At 40.7% G+C, this 19,594-nt stretch overlaps 1 protein-coding gene across 1 annotated transcript in view; it reads right to left on the bottom strand.

The window, feature by feature from the left end:
• The window catches only part of TPRG1 (tumor protein p63 regulated 1), a 123,581-nt gene that overhangs the window by 63,969 nt on the left and 40,018 nt on the right, over nt 1-19,594 (bottom strand). The window contains exon 4 of the mRNA XM_010990097.3: nt 2,444-2,620. Coding sequence (XP_010988399.3) covers nt 2,444-2,620 — 177 coding nt within the window. The remainder of the gene's footprint in view (nt 1-2,443; nt 2,621-19,594) is intronic.

Below are 19,594 nucleotides of genomic sequence, written 5' to 3'. Positions count from 1 at the left end.
CTAACCCCAGAATGAAAATCTGAATCAAGCAGAACAAGTTAATTAGGAGGGCGGGAATTACATCAAGTCTGTGGTGATAATTGGATGCCTCATGATAAATAAAATAAAATATGTTATAAAAAATGAAATTTGTCCAATAAAGCTAATGAAAGAAGGGAGGTGAAGGATGAGAGAATGTGAGGATAATATGATTATGCAAATTCCTTATGTTTCACAATGGAGATTTAATATACATTATTGATGATGGCATAACAAGGGGAAGCATATTATGTAAATAACTGATCACTGATGTAACTAATGATGATAATTATAAGCAACTTTAAAAAATGAATGATAGAGAAGTATAAAAAGAAGATGAAAAAATGGGTTGTAAATGAGTGTATGTTAGGAAGTCAAAAGACAATATTCAAAAAAGATAGTATTTTTAATACTATGTTAAGTTACATTTATAGTCACTAGTAGAAAAAGACTATAAGTCTTATTAAATGAAAACTACACACAATGGAAAGTAATAAGATATATAGAAAATATGGTAATATATTTAGAAAAATACAGTAATACAGAAATCAAGATGGCAGAACAAAGATCGTAACTGTCGTATCAAAATGTGTAAATAGGTTCAACTTAACAATTAAAAGAAAAGACCCTCAGGTTGGATCACAAAGTAAAATTCAACTACATGCTGTATACAACGACACATCAAAAAATAAGCTACAGCAAAGGGAACACTTTCCAACTGGTTTTATGAGGCCAGCATAACCCAAACACCAAATTCTGGCCAAAACATTACAAAAGAATAAAAAAAGTAGACTAATATCCTCATAAACATAGACACAAAACTCCTTAATAAAATATGAGCAAACTGAATTCAGCGATATATAGAAAGGACAATAATACATCATGACTAACTGTGTTTATCTTAAGACTTCAAGGTTGATTTGATACTCGAAAATCCTAATAAAAATAGCACTTATTTTTTTTAAATTAGGCAAGCTGATGGAAAAATAAATATGCATAAGTAAACATAAATTCTTAAAAAAAGAAAATAATAGGCGGAGTAATACCAGATATTAAAATGTAATAAAATGTTACAATAATTAAAACCATTTTGTACTTTAATAAGCAGGTAAATGGAATAGATAATCCAAAAATAGACACAAATACACATGGTAAAATATATATGATAAAGGGGAGATACTGGAGTACCAAACAAACGATGCTGAGAAATCTAGCCTGCCATCTGGATAAAAAATAAAAAATAAAGACATTTTTATTCTTATAAATTTACAGACTGTTTCTCAAAAAAAAAAAAAAAAACATGAAAGTGCTGACTATTACCTATGGAGATAATTGTGGAGAACTGAGAGTCTGGGGTAGGAGAGAGATTTTCTGATAGTAAATAATTTTTGCGAAGTTGAAAAATAAATGTACAATGTGCATGTATTATTGAGAAATCCACCAGTTCAAGGAGTTAAAGAACAGTATCAATCATTTCCAGTATCCATGAAAAGAGCAAATAAAAAATAGTTCTTTGATGTGATATGCTTTATGTAAGGAAAACCAATCATTTAATCCACCTATGCTTGTTTCAGTATTTTAGAAAAATTTTTCAGTTCTTACTGCATACCAGGCCCAATGCCAGGTGCTTAAATAACATTAACAATGACAACAAAGGTACCTGCCCTCCAAGAGCTCACAGTTCCATGGGAAGAGTTCACATTTGGAGGTTGAGGAGAAGACTGCTGTCCTTCTGGCTTAGATTTAAAATGTTGAAGTATGTCAAGTCCTTCTGAGACCATAACAAGCACTTACTCAGTTCAGCAAGCCTCCTCTACAGACCTCACCAGGTCTCGTGGGAACTGTCAACACCTCTGAGAGACTTGATTTGCCCCCCACTAAGCTTCTAGGTGAGATCACAAAGGGGCTTCTTTTAAGAAGCGCTATTAGCCATCTTGGGTTCTGCCCATTAAGATTTACAGGCTAATTTCCATTCTCAAAGGCATTACACTTTTCCCCACCTCCTCTCCTTTGGTTGTGTTCTTCCTTCTGTTTGGAATATTCTTCAACTTTTATTCTTCTTTGGCTAACTCCTGCCCAGTGTCAAATATTAACTCAAGTGCTTCTCTGGGAAAGCTGCTCTGCTCTCTGCCACACAAATTAGGTTGAGAACATTTCCTCCATGCCCCCACAGCTCGTTCCACTTTACATGTAACCATTCACTTGTCAGGTTCTCATATTAAAGTGCAAATGTACTTAAAATTGTATCCCTGGTGTCTGACATACAGTTAAAAACTCAAGGATTGTTTAAAGAATTCAACTACATATTCACTGTTCTCCCCTGGGTTCTCCCAGCTTACAGTACTGAATTGAACTACGTGATTGTTTTTCCCACAAGCCCCACACCTACGACACCACTTTCTCAAGTCTGAGACATCATACTCACTTGTCCAGGGACATCCCAGGGAAGGAAAACTTGCCCAGGCAGATACGATAGACAGCACTCAGGGGAATCCATTGCAGCTGCACACAGCTGAGCATGATGAAGTCATATTTGCAGATCAAGAGAGTCTTGTCTGTGACCAGCAAAATCCTCTCCTTCTCATTGTTCCAGTGGTCTATCCTGTAAAATCACCACAGAGAAGAGAAGTCAATGGCATAATCTTTCCAAGTTAAAGATAATGGCATTCACTGAAACATCTCTGCTAACATGAGAAATGAAGAGGTTAGACCATCTTGGAAGAAAGAGGAGCTGAAGAATGCCATTTCTTCCCTCACTCTGGTCCCATGACCAAGGGAGAAGGAAGGTGGAAGATAACAGGGAAATGTTTTATGGACACAGAGCTCAGAGATGATTACCATTAATGCGATCCAGTGGGGATGAGCAGGATTGTATCATGTTGGCAGTCAACTGACTCATGCTCCTCCACATCTTCCCAGCTCTCTAGAAAATCTTCATAGAGTGCATCTTCCTCAAAGACACCAAAAATATCTCTTTGTTCTAACTCAGTCTGGACAACTCACTAAGCACTAGTTTATGCCAATCTCCAAAGTTTGCGTTGCTAACCAAAGACAAAATGGAGAATTGAATACAGGTCCACTGACTGCCACCCAAGCCATCACTATTTCAAACTCACTGTATCATTTCTTGTGGTAGAAATATAGTGTAACTAGTGAAGTAGGATTCTTGTGAGCCAAAGACAAAGCAGACAATAGATGAGTGTTTCCTGAATTGATTTGCTTCAGATTTGACAGCCTTTCAGAGTACGCATGGAAAATTATGAGAGTTAGGAATCTCTCCGACAGTGAGGACAGAAAGATGTCAAAGCAATGGTTTCTGGTGAAAAGAAAGTCAGCAGGGTCTGCAGTTCCTCTCAGCCACAGCACTTCTGCTGTCTGTCTGCTGCAGCCTTCAGTATATAGCACTGTGTGACTTTTACTATAATTGTTTCAGTACATGTTTTGTCTTCCCTAAGAGTCTGGAAAGGATGATTTGTGACTGATTCATATCTGAATCCCCACTACACAGCATCAGTCTAATGTAAAGATAGTCTGAGCACCCTGCTCCCATCCATTCTCACAGTAACCACGGTGCTATTCCTAAAATACGAAAGGAATGATACCACTCCCCTGTTTACTGTATTACGTAGCATCTTTCTGATTTCAGGATCAAATCCAAGTTATGTGACATGGACTACAGGTCGCTGTGTGGTCTGGCCTCTGCCCAGCATCATCTCAAAGCACACTGAGAAAACTCATTGTCCAAGTCATGGTTCAAGTACCTCATTCAAAGAAGTTATCTTAAACCCCTATATTAACTCATCCCTCTGTTACACTCTCTCAAAGCATGCTGATCCTTTTTCCTTTTCCAAACCTATTATGGTTTGTAAGAAGGAATGATATGTATAAAGTTCAGCAGTGGGTACCACATAAACACTGACAAATCAGAATGAACACCCAGTTTACAGGGTGGGGCAATGCCAGTGAGTGTGGTCTGAGTATCACCCCTATGTGTCAGAGTGTGAGTGTGTGTGAGTGTGTGTGTGTGTGTGTGTGTGTGTCTGTTCTAGGAGGACTGTCTGTGAGGCTCTGTACTCAGTTCCTGTCAAATAGCCTGCACTAAATAAGTATCTTTCGAGTGAATAAATGAGTGTCAATCATAACCATTTTGGAGGCCTTTGGGCTGGGTGAGTGTAGGGGGTGAAAACTGCCAGCTCTACCAGTTACTAACTCTGTAAGACTGGACATTGAGCCTGTCTGTAGCTCACATCCCTTATCTGTGAAATGGAGATGGTACTAATAACCATCTCACAAGTTTGGGGAGAGAATTAAGGCATATGATTCTCAACCAATGCTTTGTAAATTAGCAGTTATTATCATTGGCAGGGACCTAAGTGACTAGGTGACCTTGGGTAACCCCAATATATGCCATTCTTCAATGTAGTCAAGAGACAGACAGGCAAGACAGAGTTAGGAGTTAAATCAATGGGAGGAGGAACAGGAGGAGACGTGAAGGAGGAAAAAAGGGAGATGAAGGAGGAAGAAGTAGGGAGAAACACAAGAAGGAAGAAAAGAAAGATGAGACCATGCATGGAGACCTTGTTATATGACACATGCCAGCTATCAGGTATGCACAAGTATTAGCTCTACATGTCCCCACCACCCTTTGAGGAAGGTCATGTCTAAAATCAATCAGCTAAGATCTGGTAGTAGAGTTAGTGGTGTAGCTACCGAGAGATCTTGTTTAAACCTTGGTTCTGTGGTTTCCATCCACTCCGACAACGCTGCAATTCTCAACTCCCACTCCGCAGAGAGAAGGAGAGAAATCTTGATCATCTGTTTAACACTCTCAGTCTTAGTCAGAAAGAGACAGGGATTCAGAAACGTCTTATCAGATATCTACATACATTTCTCTAAATAGATTGTATCTACTTAGCAGCAAGTTATAAGCTGCTGCCTAATAAACCAGACTTGTTTTTAGTCTAAAAAATCCTCCGATTTTGGTTGAATGGTTTTACTGAAAATGTCAGCACTCCATAATGAGATTTATTTTAAAAGGTAAAGGATGGATTCGGAGGGGAGGGAAAAAAAAGAGAATTCTTTTTAGGAACACAGAGTGCTCTGCTGTGACACAGACTGCATAATTTACATGTCGGGAAAAGTCTGAATCCAAGTAAACACACAGGCTTATAAATAGTTTGGGGCCACCATCTCTAGCTCCTGGGTGGTATATTTATTTATTTAGACTTCAATCACACCTTTTTTCCCCCAAAGAACTCTTGGAGAAAACACTGAATTTTATATCCCTAATATTAATATGTTTGGTTGGTGATAATATCCAGAACAAACATAGGCATAGGAATAACAAGAATATACTCTTTGTGCCATTCACGGAGGCTTACAAAGCCCTTGAATATCAATGCTCTCGTTTAATCCTCCCAACAATCCTTTGGACTTACCCTCATTTTAAAGACAAGAAACTAAGGTCCAAAGACCCCTAAAGTGACTTGCCTGATGTCTTACACCTAACAAGAAGTAGTTCAAAGACCTGAAACAGGTATGGAGACCCCAAATCCAGGGATAGTGTTGGCTTTACCCCTGGTACCACTCACCCCCCAGATAGAGGATCCTTCAGTGTCGTATGTGAAGGTGGTAAAACCACCTCTGGAAGGAGCTGATGCGATGATCTCTGCCACTCCTGAAATTATTCTCTGGGAAACCACTCCCTCCAAACAATATCCTTGACTGGCCCCTTTAAACTTTGACCACTTCCAGTGCTCCATATCGTAGGGGAAAAACCCACATTCCATCGAGTGATGCAAGCTAGAGACTCGGGCGTCCTTCTGGACCCATCCCATTTCCTCACTTCATATGCCAAGTCCTAAACATTTCACTCCCTAAACATCTCTCAAAACCATCCACTTCTCTCCAGACTTTCAGTATCCTAATCCAGTCTTCCCATATCTCCTGCCTGGACTATTGCAATGACTTTCTCAGTGGGCTAGGGCTACTAGTCCCTTGGACTTGATTTATGGACATATTCTTAGCTCCCCTCCAGTCTTGCCACGATACTGCAATGAGGTAGACCTTTTCAAAGCAATCTGGCCTTTACCCCCTGACTCTGGCTTCAAAAAGTTCAACGGTTCTTCTATAGCTCTTATGAGACAACAAAAATTTTTCACCTGGTCAAAGAGGCTCTGCAGGGTCAGATCTCCCCTATTTCTTCAGCTTCACTTCCAGCCAAGCCTCTACATGCCACTCTCCTCGACCTTCTTTCAGCTTCTCACACTCACCACGCCCACTCGTACAGAAGGGACTTTGCACATGTGGTTCCCTCTGCTGAGTATGTTCTTCCTAATCTTCTTTACCTACTTACCTCCTGTAGTGCTCAGCTCAATTACTCCGTACTCTCGCAAGCCTGCCCAGACCTCTGTGACTACTTCTTTTCTTTCTAATGTACACTTTCATAGACCTGCACATTTTCAGTTCTTATCCCAGATGCAGTTTTACAGTTATTTCTATGATTACCGAATTAATGTCTGTCTCCTCTCCATCCTGTAAACCTCACAAAGACAGAAGCAGTTCTTAACATTGTGTCTCCAAGGTAATAGGTGTCCAAAATATATTTCTGAAAAGAATTAGTGAAGAATTAACTATTCTCGTGCCATGCAAACTATATGTCTTGCCTCTTGCTGCTTGAAGAATGCTGTCCTCAGGTGTACATATTGAAACACTCCCGCCTCAAAGTAGCACATTTTCAAGAAATCATCAGTAACATCGGGAAACTGTTCATGCAGTAAGAGTGAGAAAGAGCAGGATACAAAATGTTACCTTCAGTATACTTCCAATTTTGTAACAACAACAAAATACATAGATCAGAATGTTAACACTGATGATTTCTGAGTGGTAGGATTTCAAGTGACTTTCTTCTCATGCTTTTATTAGCTAGAGTTGATTTTTTTTTTTATAATAAACATATCCTCCTTTGATGGTAAAAGAGATATTTTTTTTAAATGAAAAGTTCACCCAACCTTCAAATTCCCCGCTTAAACGCAAACTATTTACAGAGGTCCTTCCCTCGCCTCCCTCACCTGCAAGTGGAAGTCATCCTTCTTTTCTTTAAATACGCACAAGCCTCGGTCAGTGCCTCAGTTGTGGCCCTGGTCACAGTCTCCTTTAAATTAGGGTGCTTCCTGTATTTGTATTCCCATTCCCCCCACATTTGATGGGAGACCTTCTGGTGTAGAGACAGTGCCTTAGTCCTCAGTGGGTCCCCTCACTGGGCTCAGCACAGACCAAAGAGGGAGCATGGTCTTAGCGACTGAGCAGAGCATGGAATAAAGCGTAAGACTCACGAAATTCATCCCCTCAGTGATGAAAGCCGATCTCTCCTGGCAGAGGATTTGCCTCATCCCCCTCCCCGCCACCGCTGTTCCTCAGCACTGACATCATTTCCCGGCTTGATGGGGAAGGGGCCTAGACCTCACTGAAGTGGGAATCTAGTTGCTCCGGGAGACTTGCCTCCGTTTCCTGGGATTACAACAATTTGGCCAGCAGAGGGCAACAGCGAACTAGCAATGACAGGCGGGACCGGACCCACGGGAGCAAGTTTCCAGGACCCCCGCCTAGTCACTCAAATCGCCCCAGATGCCTTCCCAGTGGCCCCAGCACCACGCCTAACAATACTCTCAGTTGCTCTTTTAAGGTTGTGTCAAATCAATTTGTGGTTTGGAAATGATTTTTCTTCCCAAAATATTTTTTCTAATGTTACTCCCTGGAACACGTACACATAAGCATGCGTGTTTGTGAGCGCGCGCGCGCGGACACACACACACACACACACACACACACACACACACACACACACACACACACACACAAAACACTCAGTAAAGACATCTTCCCTAATATTGAATAGAGAGATTATACCTGATTTACAAATCAATCTTCTGTCCTGTGCCCCTCTAGCCTCTTAGCATAACATAACATAACCCAGCCCTTGGAAGAGGAAGACAGTACCTTGGCCAGCCAGAAATCTGCAACCCAGGAGGAAAACACTGCATCATTCATTCCACACTTACTCTCTGAGCACCCACTGGGTTCCAGGCCCTGAAGAGAACTCAATTTGAGTTTGCTATTCAAACACGAACAGATGAAAAAATACATGGCATTGAAGCAAAGCAATTTCCCTCCCCCTGAGCTAAGTGAAATCTTATAAAACCTTTAGCTAAATAACCCGCATGCAATTCTTTCAATCATTGGGTTACTCTTTCCCTGGGCCTCTCCGATTTGTTTAAAATAGGGGACCCTCCAAGTAAACTCAGTGTTCTAATAAAAACTTCATGTCCACAAATCTTCCCTGTTCCCGTTCCGTTCCCTGACTTGACTTCCTGTGGTTCATTTTTTTCCCACTACCCCATGCAGCCAGTCAGGTACCAGGCCCTGTGCTCGCTGCTGGGAAGACTGAGGAAAGCATTCAGATCTTATAGAATATGTAGTTCTCTAACATGTGAGGTAAAAGCATCTAAGGAAGAGTAGGAGTTAATGTGGTACCCAAAGATGTGATGAGAGTTGATAATGATAATACAGATTGACAAGTCCACAGACTCAGGTACCCTGATTCCCAGCCCACTGCTCCCAGGGCTGAGGAGCAGGCACCCAGGCATCTGTTTGATGCTCTTAAAGAACTCTCTCCTATCAATATTTCATTTCCTGCTCTTTGGTGAAGATTTCAGTGTTGGAAAAGCACAAGTTGCCAAGTACGGAAGATTCTCTGGAACGTACACAAAGAAAGATCTCAGGAACATTTATTTATTTCTTCAACACCTCTTTAACATGTATCACTATAGGACGGAGCGTCCCCATAAGACATGGACAGAATGCACCTGGAAACGTCCATTTTTGTGCCCACAAAGACTGTTTTTTTCTTGAGTAAGAAGAGTCCTACTGTGGAGTTTCATATTGCTCTAGTTGATTGCAGAGAAAAACAATGGTCAGTTTTTCCCTCTGGATAATAAAGTCCTCAAGACGGGCTCCATCATGCTTTATGAAACAGCAAGGAAGCCAGTGCGACTAAAGCAGAGGGAACAAGGGGGAGAGTGGAAGGAGATACAAACCGAAGCCACATCACATGCGGGAATATCCAGCTTCTTTGCAATTTGTGAATGTTTTTGCACTACATGGTTATTATCCCCCACTTAAAGGTGGAGGGACCATGCCTCAATAAAGTGATGTGCATCTGGTACGAATGACAGAGCCAAGGTGAGAACCCAGCTCTTCTGAACGCCCCTCTCCTGTCCCTCCCCGCCCTGCCCAGTCCATATACACTCCATCAAGCTTCTTCTCCCTCTTAGTTTGTCTCTGCAGCCAGGCAATTGTGCTCTCCCTAGCACAGTACCATCAGTAAGATATTTTAAACCCTACACAAAAGAAAAGACTCTGGGCACACCCCATCCTTCTTTCTCTCTTTCCCACAAACAGACTAAATAGCTGTTGAAAAGCTCAAGTCCTGCAGGCACACGCACTAACAAGAGACCCACACCCTGAGGGGCTGTCTCCTCCCCTGCTTCCCTGAATTCACTTCAGGGGATTCACTTGATCAGAAGCCAAAGAAGCTGGCAGGGGAACGAGGACTAATTTTGAGGAGGCAGCAGAGAGGGAAGAACAGAGGGACAAGACACAACACATGCTCACATCTTGCCCCTTCTATTGTTTTATTTAATTTTTTTAAATGGGAGAGAGACTTACTTACTGTACTATGTTAGTTACATCTCCTTGGGTACAGGGGAGGCAGCCCGCATCAGGCAAGTCCAAGAAGAGGAGATGTGTTATAAAAATACTTGGAGGAATGCCACGGAAACCCGAGAACAGGAGCCATAGCAGAGTTGGGCTTTATGAAACCTGGAAAGTCACAAGGAATAAAATCTACTGTCTCGGGGACGGGGGTGGGGGGCTGTCTCTCTCGTGATTTCTGTGTATTCCTCTACACGTCTCATCTGTATCCTCTAGTCTGATGTGCTCCTTCTGCTTACTGCCAGAGTTGTTCCTCTTTAATTCCACCTTGCAGAGGACCTTTCCTTGTTTCCTTAGTCCTGACTATACCTGAATTTTCAGTCTGCTCTCATAGCTAACCGGCCTCTGTAGTTTAGCATCTCCCAGTTCAGACTCTCAAGGTAGGGCATTCCATTCATCCAGATTGTTCCTTTGAGTTGTCTTTTGGGTCTCCAGTCAGCTAATGGATTAGCCCCTCTTTGTCCAATCAGTTATGGCCAGGGGCTGAAGTTATATAGTAGAAAAGAGGGATTGCAGATGAGAAGCACTTTATTCTTTTTCAGACTTGTTTTAACTGTTCTAACTCCTTCATCTTTCCATCAATTGCCTTGTCTATACCTACAAAAATCTTGCTGAGATAAAAAGAAATTATGTTAAAACTGTATGTCAAATTTGTGGAGAATTGACATCTTTATTATATTGATTCTTCCAACCTATGAATACAGGAACTTGGTATGTTTCTCCTTTCATTATATCTTCTTTGATTTCTTTCGTCAGCATTTTGTACCTTTCAACGTGTAAATCCTATACATAATTTTTTTAGATTTACCCTTATTTTTCTTTTTTTGAGTGATTATAAATGTCATTGTATTTTTAATTTGTTTTCATTTCTTTAATGCTAGTGTGTAGAAATACAATTAATTTTTGTATGTTGATCTTGTACCTTGAAAACTTATTAAACTTATCTACTAGTTCTGGGAATTTTTTGGTAGACTCCTTGGAGTTTTCTACATAGACTATCAGGCCATCTACAATTAGGACATTTTTTATTTCTTCCTGTTTGATCTGTATGCCTTTTATTTCCTTTTCTTACCTTATTATGCTGGCTAGAACTTCTAGGACTATGTTAAATTTGATAGTGAAAGTGAACACCTGTCCTGTTCCCAGTCTTAGGGGGAAATAATTATCTTTTCCCAACTGCATGATGTTAGTTATAGGTTTTGTGAAGATATCCTTTATTAAATTAAAAAGGTTTCCCTCTACTATTATTAAAACTATATAAATTGATGTTCATTCTTCTCTAATCATCTAATAGAATTCTCCAGTGAAACCATCTGGGCTTGGATACTTCTTTTTGTGGAGGTTTTAATTACAGATTTAATTTCTTAATTGTTATAAGGCTATTCAAATTATCTATTTTATCTTGGGTGAGTTGTGGTAGTTTGTGTGTATTGAGGAAATGGTTCATTTCATCTAAGTTGTCAAACAGGGTTTGTAGTGCTATCCCCTGTTTCATTCCTAATATTAGTAATTTGTATCTATTTTTTTTCCTTTGTCAGCCTTGCTAGCAGTTTGTCAATTTTATTGAACTTTTCAGAGAACCAGTTTTTTGCTTCATTAATTTCCCCTATTATTTTGGGGTTTTATTAACTTGTACTTTTATCTTTATTATTTCCTTCTTTCTTCTCACTTTGAATTTTCTTTTTCTAATTTCTTGAAGCAGGAGCTTCTATTATTGACTTGAGACTTTTCCTCAATTGTATCGAGCACTTTCCCTTTAGTGTTGAAATTTCTTTCTCAGGCCTGCATTAATTGTCTCCCACACATTGTGATGTGTTGTATTTTTATTTGCATTTCATTCAATGTACTTTTTAATTCCTTTGAGGCTTTCTGTTTGACCCCTGAATTATGTACCCCTATTTAGAAGTATGTTGTTTTGTTTCTAAGTGTTTGGAGGTTTTTCTGTTCTCTTTCTTTTATAGATTTCTTGTTTGATTCCGTTGTAATCAGAGAGCGTACTTTGGTGTGACTGCAATTCTTTTAAATTTGATGAGGTCTGTTTTGTGATTCAGGATATAGTAGATCTTGGTACATGTTCCGTGGGTGTTGCAAAAGAATGTGTATTCTGCTGTTACTTGGTAGACTGTTCTATAAATATTGATTGCGTCCTAGTGTTGTTTGGTTTTTCTAAATCCTTGCTGACTTTCTGCCCATTTTTTAGACCAATTATGGAAAGAATGGCCTTGAATTCTTCAACTGTAATCAGGGATTTATCTATGTCTCATTTCAGCTCTAGTGGCTTGATGTCACGTCTTTTGCAACTTTACTGTTTGGGCATGCACAGTAGAGCTTGCTCTGTCTTCTTGGTGGACAGACCCTTTTATGTTGTGCAGGTTCCTCTCAGTTTCCCTGGTAATTTCCTGGCTCAGAGGTCTACACGTTTATTAACGCTCGTAGCACAGCATTTCAGAAGCCACAGCGATTCTTCAACTCTTTAGGTCTTTCTATTGAATATACTAATGGAAGCAGATTCTCCCTCCTCTTCACGTTGATTACTCTTCTCAGACTCAAGTTACTTTCCCCACAACGGGGCATTTGGGGACAACCCAGGATCCCCATAAAGTGGAGACAAGTTCCTGTTTGTGAATCAGGCAGCATGTTTATTCGTAACAGATTATAATAGTTGTTTGTATAACAGCTGTAGTGGCCTACTTGTGTTGATAGCCTCAATATTAAGATACAAGTCTTACTTGTTTTCTTTAGTAAAAGACACATTGGTAGTCCCCTAAATAATCAAGACTAAGTTTAAATTATTAGCCGATTATTTCTGAAATCGATTGCTTTTGTAATAATGTTAACACTCTATTTGATAACTCAAGACAGAAATGCCTATATAGTGATCATGAAGGAAATATAAAGGCAGTGGGGCGGTATAAATGGTAAACACATTCTATAATAATAATAATAATAACAATAACAATAACAACAACAACAACAACAATAATAATAATAATAATAATAATAATAATAATAATATTGACTTGATTTTATTTCCTTGCTATAAATTCTCCTGTCATGACTGTCAACATACCAAAGTGAGGTCACTGGACATGGAGTTGGAGAGATGCACACAGTTGGCTGTCATGAGTGGGGGAGCCCAGCACACAGGATATGAAGAGGGACCAGTGTAAGGCAATAGGGAGTGGTAAGGTGTTGGCAAACTGGGGGCATATGCCTTATCTAAAAGCACTCAAATTCAAATTTTGAAAAATACAGAGCAGGGTGGAAATTGCTTCTGGATCTCCACTTTGTGACTCCAGAAAAAAATATGATCTAAATTCCTTAGCCTGGCATTCAAAAGTCTTTACTTTCTGGCTCCTTCCTGCCTTTCCAGCTTGTTTCTAGTTGTCTGACTCTTTCTCACTGCCATCCAGCCACACTGAACTCTTTGTGGTTCCCTGAGCCTGTCTCTGTCACTCTGCACAGAGTCTTCTCTCTTCCCGGAATGTTTTCTTCCCGGAATGTTTTCTTCCCCACCATATCTTCTTGGAAATTTATCTTCATTCTTTAATCCTGGATATCCCTTGACCTATGTCAATAATACAGACACAGTGAGTTCTGTGCTCCCACGGAATCATTTACAGGACTGTGTATCAGCATGTATCATACTCTGTTCTGACTTCACTTACACATCCTCCCTCCCCACAAGACTGAGAGCTCCTAGAAGATGGAAATTTTGTCTTATTTGTTTCTGTATTTTCTTCATTTAAGGCAGTGCCTGGCCTAGGGAAAGAGCTCTGTAAATACATAAATGGATGTATAAATGAGTGAATATTAATAATAATAATAATAATAAAGCCAACTCTTACATGGCACATACTGTGTGGCAAAAATTGGTGTAAACGTTGCACATATATTCAATAATTTAATCCTTAAATCAATATCCCTTTTTACATCCCCATTTTACAGATGATAAAACTGAATCCCAGAGGATGTGAAAGATTTGCACAACCAAGGTCACATAGCTAGTAAGTGGTGGAGCTGAACATTTAGCTGCATCTGACTTTTTTCACCTCTTGGCTCTTCCTGACTCCTCCCTAATTCGTAGCAGTCTTGGGAAAACAGACACTTCCAAGCACATTTGTGACTGCAGCAACTAAATGCCCTCATTGTCCTATAATTCAGGTTACTCAGGGACCATTAGCTATCTGGATGAGGCTGATGCCATGGGGGAATTTATAGAGAAAAGCAATGTGTTTAATTAAGTGGTTGTCGAAAACACCCACCCAGTATAAATGGATTCTGGCAACAGAGGTGCTTTTGTTGCTGCCAGAGTCCTGCCACAGGTCATTAACATCCTGACAGATTTGAGGCACTTTTCAGCCCGAGTGCTTTCACCCAAGGATGGAGGAAGTCTTGTGGCAGTTTGAGCTGCTTGGAGGTCCAGGGTAATGGAGGCAGGACTCAACGGATGGATGGACGGATGGCCCTGCTAGTGTCAGGCATGAGCTTCAAACAATAAAGGACTCTATCAGAATTAAATGCAAGTCAAGTCCTTGATAGGTTCTGAGCCCCTGCCCTGCGCCAGACGCTATACTGAGTACTGGGAGGCGGGCAGAGATGGGCTTGGATGAAGGTGAACCAGAACCAGGCCCTGATGTAGGGAATGCTTTCTTTACAATGTGCATAATGAAGTGTTCTACGTTGTAGAACATGAGCGCAGAAAAGGGAGAGACGATAATTGTAGTTCAATTAATATGGAAAGTCTTTATGGCCATAGTATCCCTGAAGGACAAGAAAGGTCTGGATAAACAGGAGGGAGAGAATGCATACCAGAGAGAGCAAATCAGATGAGCACAATCATGAGACCAAGGCATTGGGTCAGGAACATTGAGGGGACAGCAGGCAGTTCAAGCTGACTGATAGAATTTTTTAAGTGGCATAATGGTAAATAAGGCTGGAAAGGGCAATTCAGTCTACGGCATGCAGAGCCTTAAAGATGCCACAGAAGGTTATGTAGGTGGTGAGAATCCACTAATGTCCTTAGGTCATGAGCATGAGAGTGATCTAGCCCAGTACTTCCCAAAATCTAATCATAGCAACCAACTGAGGATAGTGTGAAAATGCACACTCAGGTGCAGTGTGACTGGGGTGGATCCTGAGGTTCAGCGTTGCCAGCAAACTCCAAGATGCTGCTGCTGCTTCTGGTTCCAAGGTCATACTTTGAGCAGCAAAGCCTAGAATAGATGGCACTTTGCAAAAATGAGTGAGGTTGGGTAGGAGATACATTTCAGGTTGTTAATTTGCGTATGATGTTTACTATTCATGACCAAAAGGTTAGCAATCCCTGACTCCCAATTTGTTTGGGTTTTGTTTTTTTGTTTGTTTGTTTGTTTGATTGATTGTTTTTGTTTTTAATTATTAGGAGCAGTTTTTCATTACAAATGAAAAATTAGACATCTAATTAGATGTCACAAGATAAAAGTAAGATTGACCTCAGCCCAACAGCAGTATCCAGCATTCCCTGCAGGTATCTGATTTTTTCAGTTGATTATGGGAAAAGAAAAACTAAATAAAGTCAAATGCACAACACAGGTCCAGAAAGATCCGGAGAGGAAAAGAGGAAAAGGTCTCTGAACCTGCCCAACAGCTCTGTCCTCCTCCCTGCAAACAATAGACAATCAACAGAGAAACCAGACACAGGCACAAAGATCATGTAAACAATTTAAACCGTGGTGATGGCTGTGTCAGGAGATGAAAAATCACAAAAGGCAGCAGGAGCAGTGCGATGAGAAGACAGCAAGGCTGGGACAGAAGTTCCGTGAAGTCGAGCCCTCCTGTGACCCTTAATAAGTGGCTGCCCTCAGACAGGTCATTTAATCTCTGGGTTTCTTCATCCATAAAATAAAGCCAATAGTTCCTCCTTGCTTTCTCCCATGGGTCTATTTGAGGATCAAATGTGAGAGCAGGTGTAAAGCAGACACATGCATCGCTGCTTTGGGGATCAGTGTATTTCAGACACATCCTGTACCTGGGAAATCGTTCGCAGTCTCCCTGTGCCTCAGTGCTCCTGCATCTCTCAGGATGCTTTTTTTTTTTTTTTTTTTTAAACATTCAGGAAAGCTCTTTCTTTTGGGAAATCATTCTAAATTAAGCAGAGATGCCCTACACACTTCCACTTACTCCACCAAACCCAAGAAACAAAATTTCTGATTTTATTCCAACCAGTTACAATCTGATAAGATCACATATGGAATCTGGGCACAATAGCAAAAGGACCATTTTAGCAAAAATCAGGGCAGCATAATGCATTGGATTTCTAGCTCTGCTACTTTAGAGCTGCGTTATGCTTCTGAGCCTTGAGTTCTTCGTCTGCAAACTGGAGCTAATGTTTCCTACCTCAGACAATTGCTGTGAAGATTGAATTAGATGAAGAAGAGTAATTTTTAAGCTATAAAGTGCTAGAGAAATATTACTTATTATTTTGTATAAAAAATCAACAGAGAATGCCTTATACATTTTTGTTTCTCTTTCCCACTGTGGAATGCTACTCCGGCCCACTGGTAAATATCTCTCACTTGATGTTTCAATTTCAAAAGAATAATATAAACCTTTAAATTAGTGTAGCCATTGACAGTTTAAAAGTAATTGTCTAATACTTTACAAAAACCACATAATAACCAAGAAAAATATGAGGAACAAAACCTAAGAGAAATTCTATGGAGAGAGCATCAAAATTATATGCATTATACCAACATAAAAGCAAATGCAAGCAAAGCACTTATCACACACTTGGTATAATTTGAGTGCTCAATAAACATTATCTATTAATGCTATAATCATCTTTGACAAAACTGCGTGGAGAAAAGCCAGAATGATATACACCAAAAATCAACAGTGATTGTGCTTCTTTCAAGAGCAGTGAAGTTCTAATGGATTAAAGAATATATTAAGAAAAATTCACTAATTTAAAAAAAAGAAAGGCAAAGCTTACTCAAGTTCACCCAGCTACACTGATAATGAGTAGCAGAGCCGGGAATCCAAGTTGAGTCATCTCATTCCGAGTTCAGGACTCTTTTCTATGACACCAGGCTGCTTCCTTGACTTCGCTTTCATTCTACTGTCTACATGTTCAACACAGATAGTTAGCTGGATTTCACATAGTTGTTGTACCGAAGACCTCGGATAGAAACCTCGGTGGACTTAGGGAGAGGTAGACAATGGCACATGTTGAAAGACTCTTCTACAAAGATGAAGAGCGAGAGCTACTTGATCCCGGCCACTAGAGGCAAGTCTTTTTGTTCAGGAATAAGAGGAATAAGAACAACATCCTCCCCACCACCACTACACACTAATGTGTGTGGAGGGAAGAGCCCATCCCCTCCCACCTCCTTAACCGCCGCAGACAAAGACGTCTTGAGGACATTCAACTGAAGAGCCACTTCATTGCCATTGCATCGTGCTTTTTGAGACTCCACAGAGGGTCAAGATGTTCTCCTTGGTGCTAGCTTGATGGATCGCTTCTAAAAGGGAACACGCTATTTATTTTAAAAGTCCTTTCCCAGAAGGGCCAAGAAAGACAGTGAGAGAAGGCGATAAAGTAGAGCTGAACACCATCCTGTCATGATAGCTACAGAGGCATATAAGCCTCCCAGATGGGCTCTGTTGGAGACCTGGGTCCTAACTGGAATCTCCATAGGGCACCTTCATGGTTTCAGCTAACTGGGATCTTGCTGGAGTTGATTCCATCTCTCCAGTTCTCCTTTTGGTCTCTCTGTTCACCCTTCTCATATTCTCCACCAAAGTGCCTTCAAACTCATTTTTATAATTTTGCTGAATGATATATCTGTGTAAAGTTAGAACATCACAGAGAAGCTCACTTGAACCAATTTGGTTCATCCCTTGGAAAATGCCGTGACGAACTTAATGACTTTTCATGTCCTTAGCTTCTATAAAAGGCAAGGCTACACAGATGTGTCAGGATTACCATCTCTTTTGAAAACTACCAATGCAGATGGCATCTGGACCCCAATGTAAAGCCATCTACTCAACACCACCATGAGAGGCTCTATAAACACTTCAGACACGTTTTTCCCCGCAAAACTATACTCAACAAGTTCTGTAAAAAGTGAATAACAGGATTGTTGGGAGGATTAAGTGAGATTGTGCGCACAAAGTTTCTTCTCCAGTGTCTGGCATATGGCAGTTTCTCAGTAAGGTAGAGTTACCATGTCCTTCTCCACCTGGAACAGTGGCACAGACACCCCATCTGTTTTCCAGACCAAAGCCTGAGAATTACCCTGAACCCCTTCCCCACAGATGATTCAACGCAAAGATCCACAAAGTCCAGCCATGTCAATTATCAGTTTATGGCTTCCCGGTTCCTAACGCACCCTTCAGTATATGCTCTATGACAAACGAGTTGTGAGAACAGCCAATGGCCTCTGCCCCAGCCACGGGTCCAGAACACAGACCCACTGCAAGTCTGCAGCTCCTGCCTGGCGTTAATCTCTCCTCAGCTGCCTGTCCAGACTTCACCCCTCCATTGGTGAAAATGGTGACTTTCTTACTGAACAGGATAATAGTTTTTGAATGCTGGAAGGATATTTCCTCAACTTATTTTGTGCTCTGACAATGTCACAGCCACAGCCACGACACACTTTTAAACTTAATCTGCGCCGTTAACATGCCTTCCTTTACCTTCCTGAGTTCAGACGATCAACAAAACAGTAAATTAAACTCTGATTTCTAGGGTTTGCTTATTTCCATGGTGTAGTCGCTGCCACCAGGGCCAGTGCCAAGCTACCAACATGACCTCACTGAGTGTGCAGCTGGTAAGAGGTGAGCAGAAGCACACTGTCTTATAGCATCTCCACCCACTAAAGAGAACAGGCGTAAACAACCCCAAGAGCATGCGTAACAGCAAAACGAAGTCAAATCATCAGAAGATGAGGGGTTTTGAGTATATTACCCTTGTTTTAAATTTAATGTATTTGCTGTGAATTTGGTTTGATTTTATGTATAATCTTAAGTTGTGAAACTATATTCAATTTTAATAATTAACAATTAACTCTTTTAAAATTCTCAAAGTTCTACATAGCATTCACCTCTCATGAGCCAGCGTGAACCAGCTCCGGCTCGCCACTGGATCAGTCCCTCGCCAGCACTGCACAGGTAGCTAATCGTCACCTGGCCTCCCCCAACTCACTGATGCTCCACATCTCAGTTATGCACAGGCCAGGACAAACCCTCACTCCCAATTCCAAATTCAGCAAAGCTCTGAAATTGCAGTCCTGGTGCAAACTCACTTTGTGGTAAAACCAGATCTGAACCAGCCTGAGGCCATTTTTTTCTATTTTTAGTATCGTATGTTTCCCAGCAAAGATATTAATATGTTTGATTAAGGGGGCTGGCACAGATCTCCACTGGGGCCTAAAATAAACAATGTATGTATCGTTTGTTGTTGTTTAGAAACAACATTTCTAAAATCTGAGAAATTCTCAACCTGATTCACATGTGGCCCCAAGGATTTTGAATAAGGGATTGTGGACCTTTAGTGATCTTCATAAAAATATAAATACACTCACACTTTCTCACCCATCCGTTCCTCCCTATCACCTAAGGGATAGACTCAAAGTTCTTAAACGTGACACAATTTTCAAGTTTCCTCTCTCAACAGTTTCCACCTAGCCCTCCTGTACCAAGTTACCTCTAGGAGTTTGGCCAACCATGACTAATGATTAAACTGGGCTCGTTAGTCGCGCCTCACCTACATCTTACATCCTTTGGGAAAGAACCAGAACCCAGATAATGCAGGGCCGTAGTC

The sequence above is a fragment of the Camelus dromedarius genome, chromosome 2 (genome assembly GCF_036321535.1).
Source record: "Camelus dromedarius isolate mCamDro1 chromosome 2, mCamDro1.pat, whole genome shotgun sequence".
NCBI classification, from domain to species: domain Eukaryota; kingdom Metazoa; phylum Chordata; class Mammalia; order Artiodactyla; family Camelidae; genus Camelus; species Camelus dromedarius.
This window is presented reverse-complemented; position numbering and strand designations above follow the sequence as displayed.